Source organism: Lampetra planeri, chromosome 3 (genome assembly GCF_965212315.1).
Source record: "Lampetra planeri chromosome 3, kcLamPlan1.2.h2, whole genome shotgun sequence".
Lineage (NCBI taxonomy): Eukaryota > Metazoa > Chordata > Hyperoartia > Petromyzontiformes > Petromyzontidae > Lampetra > Lampetra planeri.
This window is the reverse complement of record NC_136109.1, coordinates 21501922-21518005: the sequence shown is the minus strand read 5'-3', so window position 1 is coordinate 21518005 and position 16084 is coordinate 21501922. Positions and strand designations below refer to the sequence as shown.

Sequence of the window (16084 nt, the reverse complement as noted above, 5' to 3'; positions counted from 1 at the left end):
TGGCGATGGGGAGCCAGTTGAGAGCACGGAGACAAGCTAGTGAGTCGAGAAAACTTGACTTCATAGGTAGGTCGAATTCAAATTCTGTAAGTTGACTAATTTGTGTTCATCAAGAACAGTTACTCCGTATCTCGATATCATCGGTTCTCAGAGAATGTAAGCTGAGGTGAACCTTTTTCACGTCTCAGGCAATAATGTACACTTAGAGGAAGGAGTCTTGTGTATTAGGTGGTCTGCTTCGCTTGGTTTTCTATGACAATAGAGGAAAGGAGTATTGAAAAAATGTGAAGTGTTGCTCTCAAGTTCTCTAATGGACACCATTGACACTCTTAATTAAAGGCAAGTGGTTCAAAATGAGCTCCTAAGTGCTTTTCCAGAAACACTTTAACAGGTACAAATACAAAGTGTTGAGCTCAGTTCACCTCACGTAATCCCAGAGAGAAGGGATGCTGCTGTCTGCAGGATTTTCATTCATAATACAGGTTTTTTTTGTTAAAACTCGTAAATATATTTATAGTGCTTTGTCCATATATTTACGCTGTAAAAAGTGTTTTTTGGAAAAGCACCTAAGAGCTGTAATATGGACGATATTGTTCGCGAAAGCCTACGTGTTAAATTGAGGATTTTAATTGTGTAAATTATAAGTTGACTGCACTGCATACACACAATTGTCATAATTTACAGTGCTTTGTCAAGACACTGCTACATGAAGGTCTCCCCTCTCCACGTCGATCAAAGCGTTAACCATACTTCACCATGCTGGTTAGTTAAGGTTAGCGAATGGTGGGGGGGTGGACAACTGGTTAAGACATTACTCACCACTGACGCTAGCCAGGGGTGGGATTTGAACTCGAGGCGCAGAGGTTAGCGCAGTATGCAGCAAACCACTTCGGCTGGCATCTGACAAATGCACGGAGGAATTTGCTTTCTCAATTGAATGCTAAGGGTAAGGGTGTATTCGAGATATTTGCCTCCTCGTGAGAAGGTTAAATAAAAGATTATTCTTCTTCAAAAAGGTTTTACCCATATGGATTACACCCGCAGATAAACACACGTGCTTTTCTGTCCTATGGAAAGACAGGGTCACAGTAATTGTAATGTGGAATTCCCACCATTGAATTAGGACTGTCAATGGAGGCGAGCATCCCACAAAGTTCATTTCACACGGGGGGAGATGCTTTGACGTTTTTTTTACTGGTCCGCTAAGGTCGCTCTACCCACCAAGATTAGATCTATTCCCATGGCTTGCTGGCCTCCAAATGTTAACATGCACACCACTGTTCTAATTGAAATACCATGTTAAAAGGGTGCTGGCATTCAACAAAATCAAAACAGATATATATTCACTACGATAGATCATTTATTGAACCCATTCAACAAGAAATGTACACCAATGGTATTGCATTCAAAAGCGAACAGCTTCAAACAGATTCATTGTAAGATGATTGAGCTATAAGAAAACAATCCTTAATGCCAATACGAACGTTTTGTGGCGGTGCACCGGTAGTGTGGGCTATTAAAAAGGCAAATTTTTGCAATAATTTTGTATTTTTCCTGGATCCGCAACTCCGGTCTGAAGATCTTGTGGGGTGGCGGTGCATCAAAATCAGTTCTCGTGATGTCGAAGCAGTTGGAAGACGAATGTCAGTTAAAATGTAGATTTTAGACTGTTTTACAAGGGCCGGTGTGTTATGCTGCACCAGTGTACAGCCAATACGTCCATATATATAATAGCAAAAAAATGAAACGAACATTTTGTAAGAACCTTAAAATATATACGAAAAAACTGTTGTAACTTTGTCTAAAAAGTGCAATATAGGAATGTATTATTTGGTATTAAGGAAAACAGCAAATCACATTTACACTTTGGTAGTAAAATGACCTAAAAAAGCAATATTATGTTGGAGTATCCATTTATTGCATGATTTTTGTAGTTATGTTATGCACAAATCTCGTAAAATTAAATCAAACACACCTTTCAGTGATGCACTAAGCTAAACAAATTAACAAGTTAAACATCCTTAAGCAAGTTAGGTAGTCTTTAACATTAGTGATTTTTTTTGTTGGTTCTTTCGGTAAAGTCACGTAGAAGGGAAATAATAAAATAATAAAAATATTAAACAATAAAATTCTCACGACGTTTCGACTGCAACACAAGCAATCATCATCAGGTGTGAAATCCACAGCAACAAAATTTGATTATTTTTCAAATTTGTTGCTGTGGATTTCACACCTGATGATGATTGCTTGTGGTGCAGTCGAAACATCGTGAGAATTGTATTGTTTATATATGTTTTTTTAATTATTATTTCCCTTCTACGTGACTTTACCGAAATAACCATGAATATGAATCCCTGCAGTCACGAAAGCTTTAAATCAAAATTAGTGATTTTTAAAATTGTTTAAGCAGTACTCGGTCACCACACAAAATTCCACCAAAAAAGGAAGTTCCTTTGAGAATCAAACTTCCACAATTATAATATTCGATTGATAATTACCTTGAAAATCATGAAGACCGATGGACATTTCCACTTCTTTTAAGTGATAGTTATTTCAAAACATATTTCTCTTATATTATTGTTAGAATGGAAACTGGAATAAGAAGTTCTTGTCATGGTGGACAAAGCGAGCCTAAATTCCATGTAAATATTGAATATTGAAAAGCCTTCCTTTAGGAAATATTATTCTGCTTATTTTCTGACTGCAAATTAATGCAACACAATCAAAAATATCACAACATAGCTGACCGTTTAAAGTGTACCACTTGTGATATAGTAAAATTCTAAAACGGTTTTCATGACCAGCGAGTTAATCATTTTGTTATTGATGAGTAAAATGTATATCAGGCATATGCGATGAGTGCAAAATTTGTGAATTCAAAAGTTCTCGTAATGGTGGACAAAGCGGGTTTGATCGCAGCGGTTTAACTGGCGGCAAGACTTCTCAACGGTCTTCGTGAGGCCCGGGGGTCCGCAGCTAAAAATGCCGACCGTTCCAACCTTGAAAACCAAACGACGAAAAAACAACAAAAACAATAACAGCAAATCAAAACGTCAGGATCAGTTTCTTGACTTAACCTGGAAAAATCCGATGAGCTAAGAAGCTCTTTCTCGCAGATGTCCAGCACATGTCACACTCGTTACAATGCATAAACATTCACTTCGGCAAACTCGTGTGTATACTCAAAGGCAGATGAAAGTGCTTCTGTTCAGCTAATAAAACAATTAAGCTAAATAAACACATTTCTGAAGAAGAAAAAATACATTTTGCGTACACCCAATAACAGTAAACAGAAGCAATTGCACCAAAACGAGCATTGGATGATAAACCTCAAGTGATCACAACTGTAACTCCAAACAACATTCGATTAAGCCTTTTCTGAAGACAATAACTCAAAATCACTGTGCACCGATGAGATTGTACAAGCATATCTATCCGAATAACAAAACACACCTCTGGGTGCAGTTTCTGCAGGGAGTTGAGGAAGGGCACAAACTGCGGGCGGCCAAAGTGCGTGATGGAGCGAAGGCCCGTGAACAGACTGCGGTTGGACACCTTCTGGAAGTGACGCTCGCAGATGTACTGCAGGAAAAAGAAAGAATGACGTTGGTAAAGTTATTCATTGATGCTCGGGATGCTTTTGTAAGTGGATTGTTTAGTGTATTGGATTTGCAATGGGCAAGTTTCTTGAATCTTCCTCGCTTCACATCCACACTTCCGATTAGCACGGTCGGCGACGTACGGTGCAAAAGAAGTTCAACATACATGTACTCAACCGGCTGTAGAAATGGTTGCATCAAGTCGCCAGCGAGGGAAAGTAGGCCAAATACCATCTCCAATGGGCTCTCTTGAGCAAGCTATTTTTTGGGATGAACCTTTACATTTCATAGTCTAATACAATTAAGTGTCCATTTCTGCTTGCCGGTGAATGACATATCTGGTGTGATTCTACAACGTCTTTTTGGTTTGTACCGTGTGCTATTCAGCATGATGTACAACTGAATTTCAGTTCCTGCACTGAATTCCAGTTCCTGGAGATGCCCCCAGGACATAGAGCGAAAATTGTGCACGTCATTCCAGATAACACGCTGTACTACCCCGAAAAAACCCACTGGGAGAGCTTTATCGCACAACAGCGGGAGCCTACGAGGTGATGGAGTGCTGTTGTTCACCAGCATAGTTGTGCGCAAGTCGAATTTCTCCGCGAACTGCGTGATGTAGATATGGATGGACACCAAGTCGTTCTTGTCGTTTTCTTCCACCTCCTGGATGATGTCCGTCAACCACTCGAACTGCCTCTGGGTCCGTGTCACCCAAATGAAGTACAGCTGTTCGCCCATCACACGCGATACCAAAAACAACATCCCCAATTTTTAATTCACCATCACATTTCCATTTACTACGATTCTGACATTAATGAGTCAACAAACCGAAGCATAAATCAAAATTGCTCACGGACACGAGAGTTCCGTGGTCTCGCATATATATTTTTTATTACCAAAGATTTGCTTCGACTTGAAAGTGCTCGTCACTCACCTTTCTGCAGGCAATGAGCCTGGCGTTAATGGAAGACTTGTAGACGACATCCTTGAGGATGGAAGCAAAGGGAGTGACTCCAATGCCTCCTCCCACCAGCACAGACACCTCAAAGTCATTCCAGTGCTGGTGGCCCTCTCCAAATGGACCGTCCAGGTATATCTGTACACGTACACAAAGACACAAATTATTGTCCGCCGTTCAGCCCCAGATGCACTCGTGTAGTAATGATAGACCAATCCAAAGATCACTGGTATGAAAGTTGAAACAATGGAGCAGATCTCTTAAATCCATCCCTGCCTCTGACCATCCAGTAATATAAAAAGGGTACTTCCTCGAGAAGTGGATCAGCAGGTTGCATGTGGTGGATTGTAAAGTGTGGGTACATCCAATTTCTCTTCCAAGAAGTCTGGCTAGTGTGGGGAGCGGTAGTGTAGCGGTTAGCACGCTGCGCTATGAACCTGGTGACTCGGGTGCGATTCTCGCTTACGGCCAACACCAGTGACGATTATCTGAATCGGTCCGGGGCCTCCCCTATGCCGACTCAGCCTCAAATGAGTACCTGATGCAATCAAACAAAGGCGGCCAGGCGTGGTGTTGGCCATCCACCCCCTCGTGTGCTGTGCCGGCTTTAATAGGTGCTCGCAAACAGCACTTGCCCCAACAGTCTCTTACAGGCTATGCGCGGAATCTTTGTCTTGTACATCCTATTTTCTTCAAAGAAGTCTGGCTAGTGTGAAAGAGTAGGCTAAAATACCCTCTGCTAGCGAGGCTCTCTAAAGCTTCTTCGTATGGAGGAACTTTCACCAGGAGTGGTGTGAGCAGGAAATTTTAGCGCTGCACATTTACCTTCACCTGTCGAATCGCAAGTCAGACAGGCAGCTTTGCGACAGATAATTCAACTCACGAATCAGGAAGTTGTATGTTAATTCCTGAAACGCTGATAATTAAGCAGCGTTTCTCTTAAATGTTCGTATCAGATTAAATGTGGAATTTCCACTTTTCGGTCAGTTTCATCAGTTGAGATTTTTTTTACTGCCCCAGACTTACTTGAGCTGGGACACATTTGTCCTTGCACTCGATCATTCCACATGAATGTAGTGCTATTTGTGAAATTATTAAACACGTGGCTTTACAAGTTAGCATTTGAAGTGACATTCAAATTATACATGTATTTCATCAAACCTTGGAGAAGCATCCATCACTGCTGATGCTCTTTGAAGAGTAGACTTCACGAAGGCGGGTGGTCCATGGGCCCGCAGCGCGTACGTGGATGCTCAGGGTGCCCTCATGGGGTGCGGACGTGAGCGTAAAAGGGTGGTACTCGCTCCGGCCCAGGGTAAGGCAGGCCACGCGCACCCACTGCCCAGACTTGTACTCAAATCCCTGCGGGCGCTTAAACTGCAGGTGAGTCACTCCTGCAAATCAAGGTCAGATCATGTAAGCGCTCGGTGACACGCCCAGGACAGTCGCAGGCTCAGAATGACACGCACAGGTGCAAATACTGATCGTTTCAAGAGGTTACTTCAGGTCTACAAGGTTTGTCGGGGGGAAAAAAAAACCTCTATTACGGGAAAAAATTGTTTGTTAAAGGAATAGCTCTTTGATGTGTTTTTTTTGCGGTTGTACCCCCGTTGTGTTGTTCAGTATGGTGTCCCGATGTCTTTCCAAAGAAGCTCCCAAAGTGGAGTGAATTTCTCAGACAGCAGGTGGTAGAACCAGAAAACACAGAGGATCACGAACACGTCAGCACAATTGCGTACCTCCACGCTGCAGCTCCTTGCAGTCATTAGTTAGGTGCCAGATTTATGAAGCGCTGCTGTTGTATCTCCACGAAGCATATTTTTTCGATTTAACCAAGAATGTGCTTGTCAGACAGATACATTGTTTCGAAGATGGTTCGATTTCAAACCTATTTGAAGCTTTGTAACAGCCCAGGATATGGCTGGGTGACAACACTATTGTAATTTCGGGTGGGGTTTTTGGTGCTCATTGGTGTGTGACCACCATTTCACAAATATAATGAGCGAAGTTCACATACAATAACACAGCTAAACATACCTGTTTATGGGGGAAGTGTTGTGTAAAACATCGGTCTATGTCCAGAAATAAATTGTGGTCACATTCATGTTGGGTTCCCTGCCATGGACATATCTCAAGTATTTCAAAATGCAATTGTACGTGAACATTGGTACATTTGTTGAGATCTAAATTACACACGTTAATATGTTTTACACGTGCTATTGCATGGGCAGAGTTATTATTATTATCATCATCATCAGGTATGACCCAGGATAAACAATGAGAGTATTTTACTCACAATGTGAAGTTTGCCAGTTCAAATCCTGGCAGGGATTGAGCCTAACAACCCGACGTGGCTCTTAAACTAATGACCACTTTGTGAGACGTCAATAGTGCTCATCCTTTGCACGGACTTATTCACGCTGTAAGAATGTGGACAATCCACTACGAACTCAGGTTCACCAAAGGGGACGAGCTCCAGCCCGTTGCTCGTTTGAGCAGCGAGACACTGACTCCACGACGCTGTTTCATTGCGTTGAATCGATATTTGCGTAACTTCACCGGTGCTTACAAATAATTGCATGCCACACCCAGATTCCCTTACTTTGTCCTCGTTATGCTGCAGTGGCATGCAAAAAAAACCACCAGTTATGAATTATGCTCCGGGTTACCGGATGGCCTTCAGGGCAGTACTTGAATGTAACTTCCTTGTCCTTAAATATCACCAACGGAAACAAAATCTTCTTGGTTCTTTCGGTGAAGTCACGTAGAAGGGAAATAATAAAATAATAAAAATAAAACATAATAAAATAATTCTGACGACGTTTCGGCCACAACACAAGCAGCCGTCCTCAGGTGAAGAACAGGTCTGTCGGGAAGACAGCGTCTGAATGAAACACCACCATGCTTGGAGCGTATATTTAAGCTGGGTTGGAGGGGGAAGAGCGCCTTGACAAAATAATTTACATTCGTTTCATTTTTATTATTTTATTATTTCCCTTCTACGTGACTTTACCGAAAGAACAAAGGAGATGAATCCCTGCAGTCACGAAAGCTTTAAATCGAAAGGAAACAAAATCTGTACTCTCAAATTGCATGATGCATGCGACGTCAACATTCTGGAGACCATCGAGTGAGAAATGAGGCCCGCGGATGAGAGGCAGCACCTGAGGGAAGCAGCTCAGCCTTGAGCACAGTGATCTCCACCTTGCGTCGGCTCAGGCTCAAGAGACGGTCGCCCAGGAAAATAAGAGCTGGTGGCAGAAAGTATACGTAGAACATCGGCTTCTGGATGAGGCCAACACTGCCGTGCAGAATGGTCTGTGTCGGAAGGGCAAACGAGAAGAAATCAAATGTACAAGTGTGAGTATCAGCATTGCACACCAATGTAACAAGGTTGATAAAATAAAAAAAATAATAATGAAACCAGTTCGATTTATATGATCGAGACTTTATATCATCATAATCGTAACAATAAATGACAGCCATGTGTGAATGTGTTGTTGAAGGCCTCCCCAGGCCACGTGAGTCATGGGGGTTGATCACATCTTGTCATGCTTGTCCATGTGCTTTGGTAAACAATTAAAAATGGGGGTGGTGCCCGAGACAGCTTCAGATATTACTTGCCACTGACGGTAACCATGGTGCAAGAATCAAACTCAGATCACCCGCTTGAAAGGGCAGCGTAAATAACATGCCATAGTAGTTGCCATTGCAATTTCTGGCCATCGACACATGAATGCAACCTCCAGCACTGGTCAGATCTGCCAGCGGGGATGAGTGCCGATTGCCTAAATCAATGGAGACATTTTGTCTTTTACATTCGATTTAAACAAATGACATGATCACCCGGGCTCTATAATTCGATTAATTCCATCCGCATGTTGCGTGACAATTCAAATTCATTATTGCATGCAACAAATGAGTCAATAGTTGAACGGAACAGCTTCCTACCAAAACATAGAGCAGGATGTACAGCTGGTGGGTTATCCAGAAGGCATTGAAGGTGTGACTGCGGGCAAAGCGGCTGGCGAATATGTACAGCACCGCAAGCACCGCCAGTATCAGCACACCTGTCATACCTGGCAGGGGATAAGTGATGGGACAGTGATCAGCACACTGATGAAAACAAGAAAGAATAAAATCCTCATTTACAATAATACGAACATATTGTGTCACCTTTGAACTAACTTACCCACGGACAAGGTACACGGAAAGGCCAGCTCAAAATGTTACTGGAAAATGTAATCACCAATTAATCCCAGAATTGAGCAATATCATTCAGCAATATGCAAGTGAGTTGCTTTGCATACTGTTGAATGCCCTATAAAGAAGCCTTTGAGATAAACAGGTGTGTGCCTGCGAGCCGTGTAATGTTGCACGGAAATAAGTGAGTCACCATCCTGGCAAACGTACCCGGAATTGTTTGAAAAAACCACCAGTAGAACTTTTTAGGCATCTCGGACCTAAGTTTCAAGATAGAAGCAGTTGCACAGCATTCATTGACGTGGCAAACATAGCATCAAACGGCACATGAAGTTAATAGAGTAAAAAAACAAATGAATTCATGAATGAAAAAACCCACATTGTCATTGCGAGCCTCACCCGTCATTGAAGAACACGTTTGGGAAGAGGCAGGACAGCACGCTGAGTGGCAGCACTGAGAAGTGGTACACGTTCACGACATGGCCAATGCTGTGCAGGACTAAGGAAGAGACACGCAAAAAAAGGCATCAGATCAAATTGTGCACACTCCACAAATAGTATTACCACACAATGGAACCGTTAATATACACATAAAAACGTTTATTTTGTTTAACCCGGGCCAAACGCAAGAGGCCATGGTGTAGTCTCATTTTGTTCGAGTAACCTGGGTCGCCAGAACGACAAAAGTCAATGGGGTAAAGTACAACAGCAATGACGCGAATAACGAAAACAAATCTGAGGTCAACCAACCGAATTAGAAATCGGCGCAAAAAAAACAACCACATTTAAGGAGGAATCTAAAATTACTGCGCAAACATAAATCAGTCTTGCATAATGTGTGATACATTTCCCGCAGCAAACGTTCGCTTGGGTAATTTATTTTGATTGATTATTGTGCGTACAATGTGACAATTATTATTGAAAAATATTGGAAAGCTAAACTTTTTGTAAACATTCAAATTAGCCAAATATGCTGACAAATCACAGTGTGAAAAAAGCATATTGTCAGTCTTGGAAGTAAACAGACAAGGATTCACGGACTCTATGAAGCTCAATATTCAGACTATATTTGCATATTGTGACTTGATACAATCCTACATCATTCAAATGAAGTGGCATGTTTCCTTGTGTTTGGCACATATGCATGAGTTTGTACACTGATATAAATCTGTGTGGTGGTGGTGGTGGTGGAATGAAATAAAAATGAAAATATACAGGTTTGTAAAGGTAAAAGTCGTTTTTCATGCTTTGTCGAAGTGTGCAATCATGGATAGGTCTGTTTTTTTCATTTGATTTTCTGCCATGTATCCAAAATCATTTCACGAACAGAATTGCAGTTCACTTGGACGTTTGCTCTTTTTCCCTCTTCACCGAGCATTTGCTACGTGAAAATTTGGGTAAAGGTGCAGCCGTGCATCGACTTGTTCACGCCACTGCCGGCAAAAGGATGACCAACTAGAGGGAGCTCTGGAGAGCCCTTCACTTTTAGCCTTCTCTTCCCTGATGGCCATACATCTTGGTGGGTCACTTGTCAACGTTCTTTATCCTGACTCCAACATAAAAGTCCTGTTTAACACCGTATTGATCACGATACATTGTGGAAAAGTTGTAATATTAGAAAAAAATGCAATGTTTTTAGTTTTTTTAGCCAGTATTCGGATAGCGCTGCATGCTGCAAGCAGATGTCTCCACGTATTTAAATTAATGGTGCTGATGTGGCCAGCGCATTGCTCAGCCTCCTTTGTCGCCTCAGTAGACAGTGCACCAAGTAACCGTCTCGATGTTTGACCGGATCCCCCCAGGAAGGTCTGGTCCACATTCAGATGTTCATTGATGTGATACATGACCAAGAACTACAGACAGGAAGCAAAAAAGTCAGTGCCAAATAAAAACACCACACATACCCTGACTGCGATAAGCGTTTTTTTTTTTTACAAAATCATATTATTTAAAAAAAATCTTTATACCTGGTTAGCTGGCTGGCACGTGGGTGGTCAAGTGCGCACGGTGGTGACACCACACCTCGCACCACCACCCTCCACCCTGGCTGTGTATCCCGTATGAATTCAAGGACGTGCTAGCAGTATTTCAAACATGTTCAACTGAATCTTCGAGACACCACTGATTTCACCTTTCATAGCGTCACCCCCTCCGCAAGTCTAATTTAAGCGGATGCGTGGAAGTGTCGATTTGAAATCTGTAAAACTCTTTGTCATACATTGGTAGGTTTTTTTTTACTTGGGGGGGTGGGGGGTGCTTAGGAGGTCCAGGAGTGCTGGTATTACCTTTGTCTCCCTCTTTCACTCCCTTATTTATGCTTCGAATGCCCCATTCACCACCACACACCCAGTATACAAAGCAAGCACATCCACGTCTGGAAAGGTTTTGATTTCAAATCGGTTTGTTCATTCTGGTGTCATGTGCTTTATTAATTTGATGAAGAATAAAAATAAAAAATACACTGCCTAAACTCACTGGACAGAATGACGGCGGTCATTGCGATGATTTTGTGAAATTCCACGGCCGAGTCGAAGGGGATGTAGTGGTTGAGCGCCGTCTCGCGCAGCGCCGTGATGATGTTCCGGCACATGGTGAGGAGGATGAACGAGTAGCAGAATGAAATCCCGGCCGCCGTGCCGCGCGACAGGATGATCCCCACCTCCGTCACCTGCCGGATCCCAAAGTGCTCTGCACCAACTGCGTAATCTATGGGTGAAAGGCAGGTGGAATTAGGAACAACGAAAAACAAATCAGCGAATGAAATAAACGTTTCGCAGCTAATATCAAAGCCAAAGTGGCCCTTGCCCAAATGAGCATGGGGGACAGTGCTCATATCCAATGGTGGTCCTGAGTCAAGTGGTTGATGAAGGAGTCAACACTTTGAGGTGTTTTTGAAGTCGCAACTTCTGCCTCTGAGACGAGCGCCGTTGCACAGGTTTTGTTTGAGTTCTCCAACGTGTGTTCGTGTTGTACCACGTTGTTGTTTGGCACGATGTCCTACGTCTCGCTCCGCATGCCGGGAGCTTCTTATGGATTCAGTAGCTCAAAGGAAGCTGCCAGCACGTGGAGCCGAACTTCATTCGTCATGCCGGACAACACAAGCACTCTGCCCAAAGCATCAGCGCGTGATAACAGTAAAAAAACAAAGGTCAAAATGTTTCCATGCTCGATGTGCCAATGCTCGTTGCTGTTATACACCCTGAGGCCTTGGTGGAAACCTTACATTTCCATCATGGCAGCAAGCGTTTAAATATTCAAATCGTCATGCACCATCATTGGCCAACACTTCAATCCACTGCTGGATGAAGACTGTTCAAACCACTGCTGGTTGAAGGCCTCCCAAGCCATCAACACCATCTCATACAGCCCTGCGATGTAACAATTCACTAGCCATCTATCTTTCTCCAACAACATTTTTTGATATTCTCCTGTAAGAAAAAATCGGGGGGGGGGGGGCTGCGGTGGGGGGTAGTTGTTGAATTTTTTTAATTGATCTCGAAGGCCAATGTGACTTACAGTAGGCGCGCTCGACCATGACGCCGGCCATGATTCCGTAGAAGATGACCACGCAGAAGATGTGGCGGCGGTAGTTTTCCACGTAGCGCTTGACGGCCTGCATCGACTGCCCCAGCTTGCTTCTATTATAGTGTTGACGCCGGGCTTCTGTAAACAAGCGACCTCGCGGGCTGTTCGTGCTGTAACAGGGAAACGGGGGGGGGGGGGGTAAAATTATTTATTCGCAAAGGCCGACAAAGCATTTCTTGCGGAGGCAAATGGTTATTAATTTTTCTCTCCAATGCATGCTCGGTTTGCACCGCTCCTTACGCAGAAAGCTACTTCATTCAGTTCCTGAAATTCCCAGAATGTGGAGCAAAACGTCAGACGTCGTGCCGAACACAACCCAAAGACATGTCGGAGACCTGTACTAATAAATCTAAGTACGAGTATATCTTATTTGTATCATATCGTTAAGAATGAGGGCATCAGTTTCACTCACTGTCTGTGCGAAGACTCTGCGGGCTTCTCATCTTGTTTACCAGCGACTCTCCCAGCATTAGAACTGATGGGTTAACACGCACACATACACACAAATAAAGCACATTTTGCATATGAAGCATATATGCATTTCCTATATGTGTATTCCATATACAGCACTTGGGGATGACATGACTGAACTAATACCATAACAAGACTTATTTATTTTATCACGAGTGAAAAGGGCAAGCTACACTTAAACTATTAACAGTGTACCCCTGCTTGTATGAGAATTGGACAGTGTTTGCATTCTTTATCAGCCTTCAACTAGCAGTGGAAATTCAGATATTTGCATGGCAGAAGCCAGTCTTACCAACTTGGTACTGATTTTATTGACACTGAAGAGATGTGCAACTCAGTTGACCACCAACTGTAAATTGAGTTAGCAACTCTTTAAATCGTGAGTTGAGTGGTTTCTCTTTTTTTGACAGTGCTACCTGGCCTGATATTTAGATAATATGAAAAACATTTAAAAAAGTAAATTATTTGCATAACTTTAGAGTGAATGACTCCTTTTAGTGGAAGGATTTTGTTGTTCAACAAGTCACTTTGTTCGGTGTCTGGTGTTGTTTCCTCCGTATGCAAATAGATGAAACGTCCGGTGGGGTCTGGCCGCCTATGTTTCTGCAAAAGCACTCCGGCATATCATGTGTGTGTTCCAAGAGCAATTCGAGCGAATAAACACTGTTGCTTTTGGCAAGTGCCTGGCAGTCACACGCTACCAGTTTGTATACTTTTCCGAAATCTACACTCATCCAAGTAGACTTTTCCGCACCGGTGCGCCCTTCTGGGTTTTCAACTATTTTCTTTTCCAGTTTCCCTTTTTGACCGCGTTTAAAAGCCCCTCCGCTCCACCCACCCCTTAGCTCCAACACTGTAACAACTATGCAAAGCACCGAACGGTTTGAGAAACGATGTTAATGGATCCATGGTAAGTAAAGTTGGGGGGGTTGGGGGGTAGGGGGGTTGGGGGGTGGGGGGCACACTGGATGTGCAGGCCTAAATGCGCGCACACGCGGCTCTGCGGGAGCGAGCGCGATTCCTCGAGAAGTCAAGTGCCGTGACGGCAGTTATTTATTTATTTATTAACGCGAGCGACCTCGCGATTTACCCATCGTGCGATTTGCGATGGTGGATGAAGGAGATGGTGTGCTCGATTCTCTTCGTCTTTGGCACGTGCATCCCTGTAAACAATGCAAGCAAATTTGGGTGAACACAATAGCCTATGCGAAATGAAGCATATGTGACGTTGTTTTAACACCAGGTTATCGTGTTGAAAATTTGTGTAATGTAGATACGTGTATACAATTTCTTAGCAACATGTACAAAAAATATATGACACCCTAATGAATTTGTATTGAAAATGCATTCTCAGTTTACCTGTTATATATCTTGTATATGTAATTGATATGCTCTATTTAAGAATGGCAGAAAATTCACTATTTAATTCTATATTTGCATATTTCCATCGAGCAATATGCAGCACAATTGTAGGTTTTATATTCGTTCCAATTATACATAATAGCGCGGTGCGAATGAAGTTCAACAAAGACAAAGATCCCCCGTATAGCCTTAACAGTCTGTAGGGGCAAGTGCCGTTAGCGAGCACCTATGAAGGCCGGAACGGTACACGAGGGGGTGGGTGGCCAGCACCACGCCCGACCGCCTTTGTCTCCCCAGCGGCGATGTATACACACCGCACCAGGTACTAATTTGAGGCTGAGTCGACCTAGGGGAGGCCCGGGACCGGTTCAGATAATCGTCACTGTTGTTGGCCGTGAGCGGGAATCGAACCCGGGTCGCCAGGTTCATAGCTTAGCGCGCTAACCGCTACACTACCGCTTCAACACACACACACACACACATTTTTGTTGAAACTGGAACAAAAAAAAACCAACGTGGTTTCTTAATGCTTAAGTGATCGTATGCTATTCCACTTCCCCCCCAGAGTGCACCCTGACTGAGTGGTGCGTGGTGGCTTCGCAGCGGCGCTCTGTACCAGCGACGTGGATTTGCAGGTTGCTGGCATCATGGTAGTGCTCATTCAAGAGCTTGTGCAGGTCCTGCCACGTGAATTCTGTTTTGCCGTTGAGGCCGTACTCGCTGCACACCGAGTCCATGATGCTGTCCTCCTCCTCCTTTGGCAAACTGTAATCGGACAACTCCAGAAACGACCTACGTTACCACCCCGTAGACAAAGGAAAGAAAACAAAACGTGAGAAAGTTAGCATTTGTGCTCATTGTGAATGGAGAAACTAGGCTCATTACTATTGAGGCGAGTTATGAAAAAGAGAGCTGTATATGTGTCTCATATGGATGCGTGCGTGCGCGCACACGCACACTCTGGCTTACGAACCTAAGCATAGTTTCAAATTCTTTCTTCGTCATGCAGCCAGTTTGGCTGACTTCGTACATACGGAACATCAGCTTAGATTTGGCCTCAGCAGTTCCTGGTCACGGGAAGAGACAAGTTATTTGTCTGTATGCAAACACATTGGTAAGCAGCAGAGGTGTGGACTCGAGTCATGTGACTTGGACTCGAGTCAGACTCGAGTCATGAATTTGATGACTTGCGACTCGACTTGGACTTGCATAACAATGACTTTGTCCCACCTATGAGATGTGGACTCGAGTCATGTGACTTGGACTCGAGTCAGACTCGAGTCATGAATTTGATGACTTGCGACTCGACTTGGACTTGCATAACAATGACTTTGTCCCACCTCTGGTAAGCAGTGATTATAAAGTTGAATGGTCAACACTCTGATGTGCTTTCAGGTTGTACCACATGTTGCATGTTGCATGTTGTCTGACATTTCTCTCCAAACTCTGGGAGCTTCTTCAGAAACTCAATGAGTGGGAGCGAAAAACGTACGACATCATTCAAAGCAATGCAGTACAACCTAGAACACAAACACACATACATCAGAGAGCTATAGAGCACAACGACGGAAACTGACGCAAAATTCACAGTCGATGCCGTTTATCAATTTCACCGCACTTAAAAATATATATTGTAACCTCAGTTTCAAGGCCTTACCTTTGATGAAGACTAGCAGCACGCTTAGAAGCTCGCTGAAGCACAGGTAGCCATTCTTGTCTCCATCCGCCAGACGGAACATGTGTTGCAGGAAAGTAGAGTCGGGTTTAAGGCCTAACAAGTCCCCAAGCTCACTGGGGGACAGCTCACACTTCACAGGTGACTCGTTCACCGGCTGGGCGCTCACATTCAGCTCGTCTTGTGGTCCAAATGATTCAATCTGCAAAACCTGCCACATCCAATACA

General features: G+C 43.5%; 1 protein-coding gene across 2 annotated transcripts in view; it reads right to left on the bottom strand.

Moving 5' to 3' along the window:
• Positions 1-1342: 1342 nt before the first annotated feature.
• The window catches only part of LOC144741031 (dual oxidase 1-like), a 42097-nt gene continuing 27355 nt past the window's right edge, over positions 1343-16084 (bottom strand). For both annotated transcript variants that reach the window (XM_078623729.1, XM_078623724.1), the window contains 16 exons: positions 15839-16067; positions 15155-15248; positions 14798-14973; positions 13910-13982; positions 12761-12823; positions 12280-12458; positions 11239-11469; positions 9163-9262; positions 8974-9023; positions 8512-8639; positions 7725-7878; positions 5722-5954; positions 4537-4698; positions 4173-4328; positions 3454-3582; positions 1343-2999 (listed from right to left, as the gene is read on the bottom strand). In XM_078623729.1, the coding sequence (XP_078479855.1) occupies positions 2877-2999; positions 3454-3582; positions 4173-4328; positions 4537-4698; positions 5722-5954; positions 7725-7878; positions 8512-8639; positions 8974-9023; positions 9163-9262; positions 11239-11469; positions 12280-12458; positions 12761-12823; positions 13910-13982; positions 14798-14973; positions 15155-15248; positions 15839-16067 (2280 nt within the window). In that variant the 3' untranslated portion in view covers positions 1343-2876. The remainder of the gene's footprint in view (positions 3000-3453; positions 3583-4172; positions 4329-4536; positions 4699-5721; positions 5955-7724; positions 7879-8511; positions 8640-8973; positions 9024-9162; positions 9263-11238; positions 11470-12279; positions 12459-12760; positions 12824-13909; positions 13983-14797; positions 14974-15154; positions 15249-15838; positions 16068-16084) is intronic.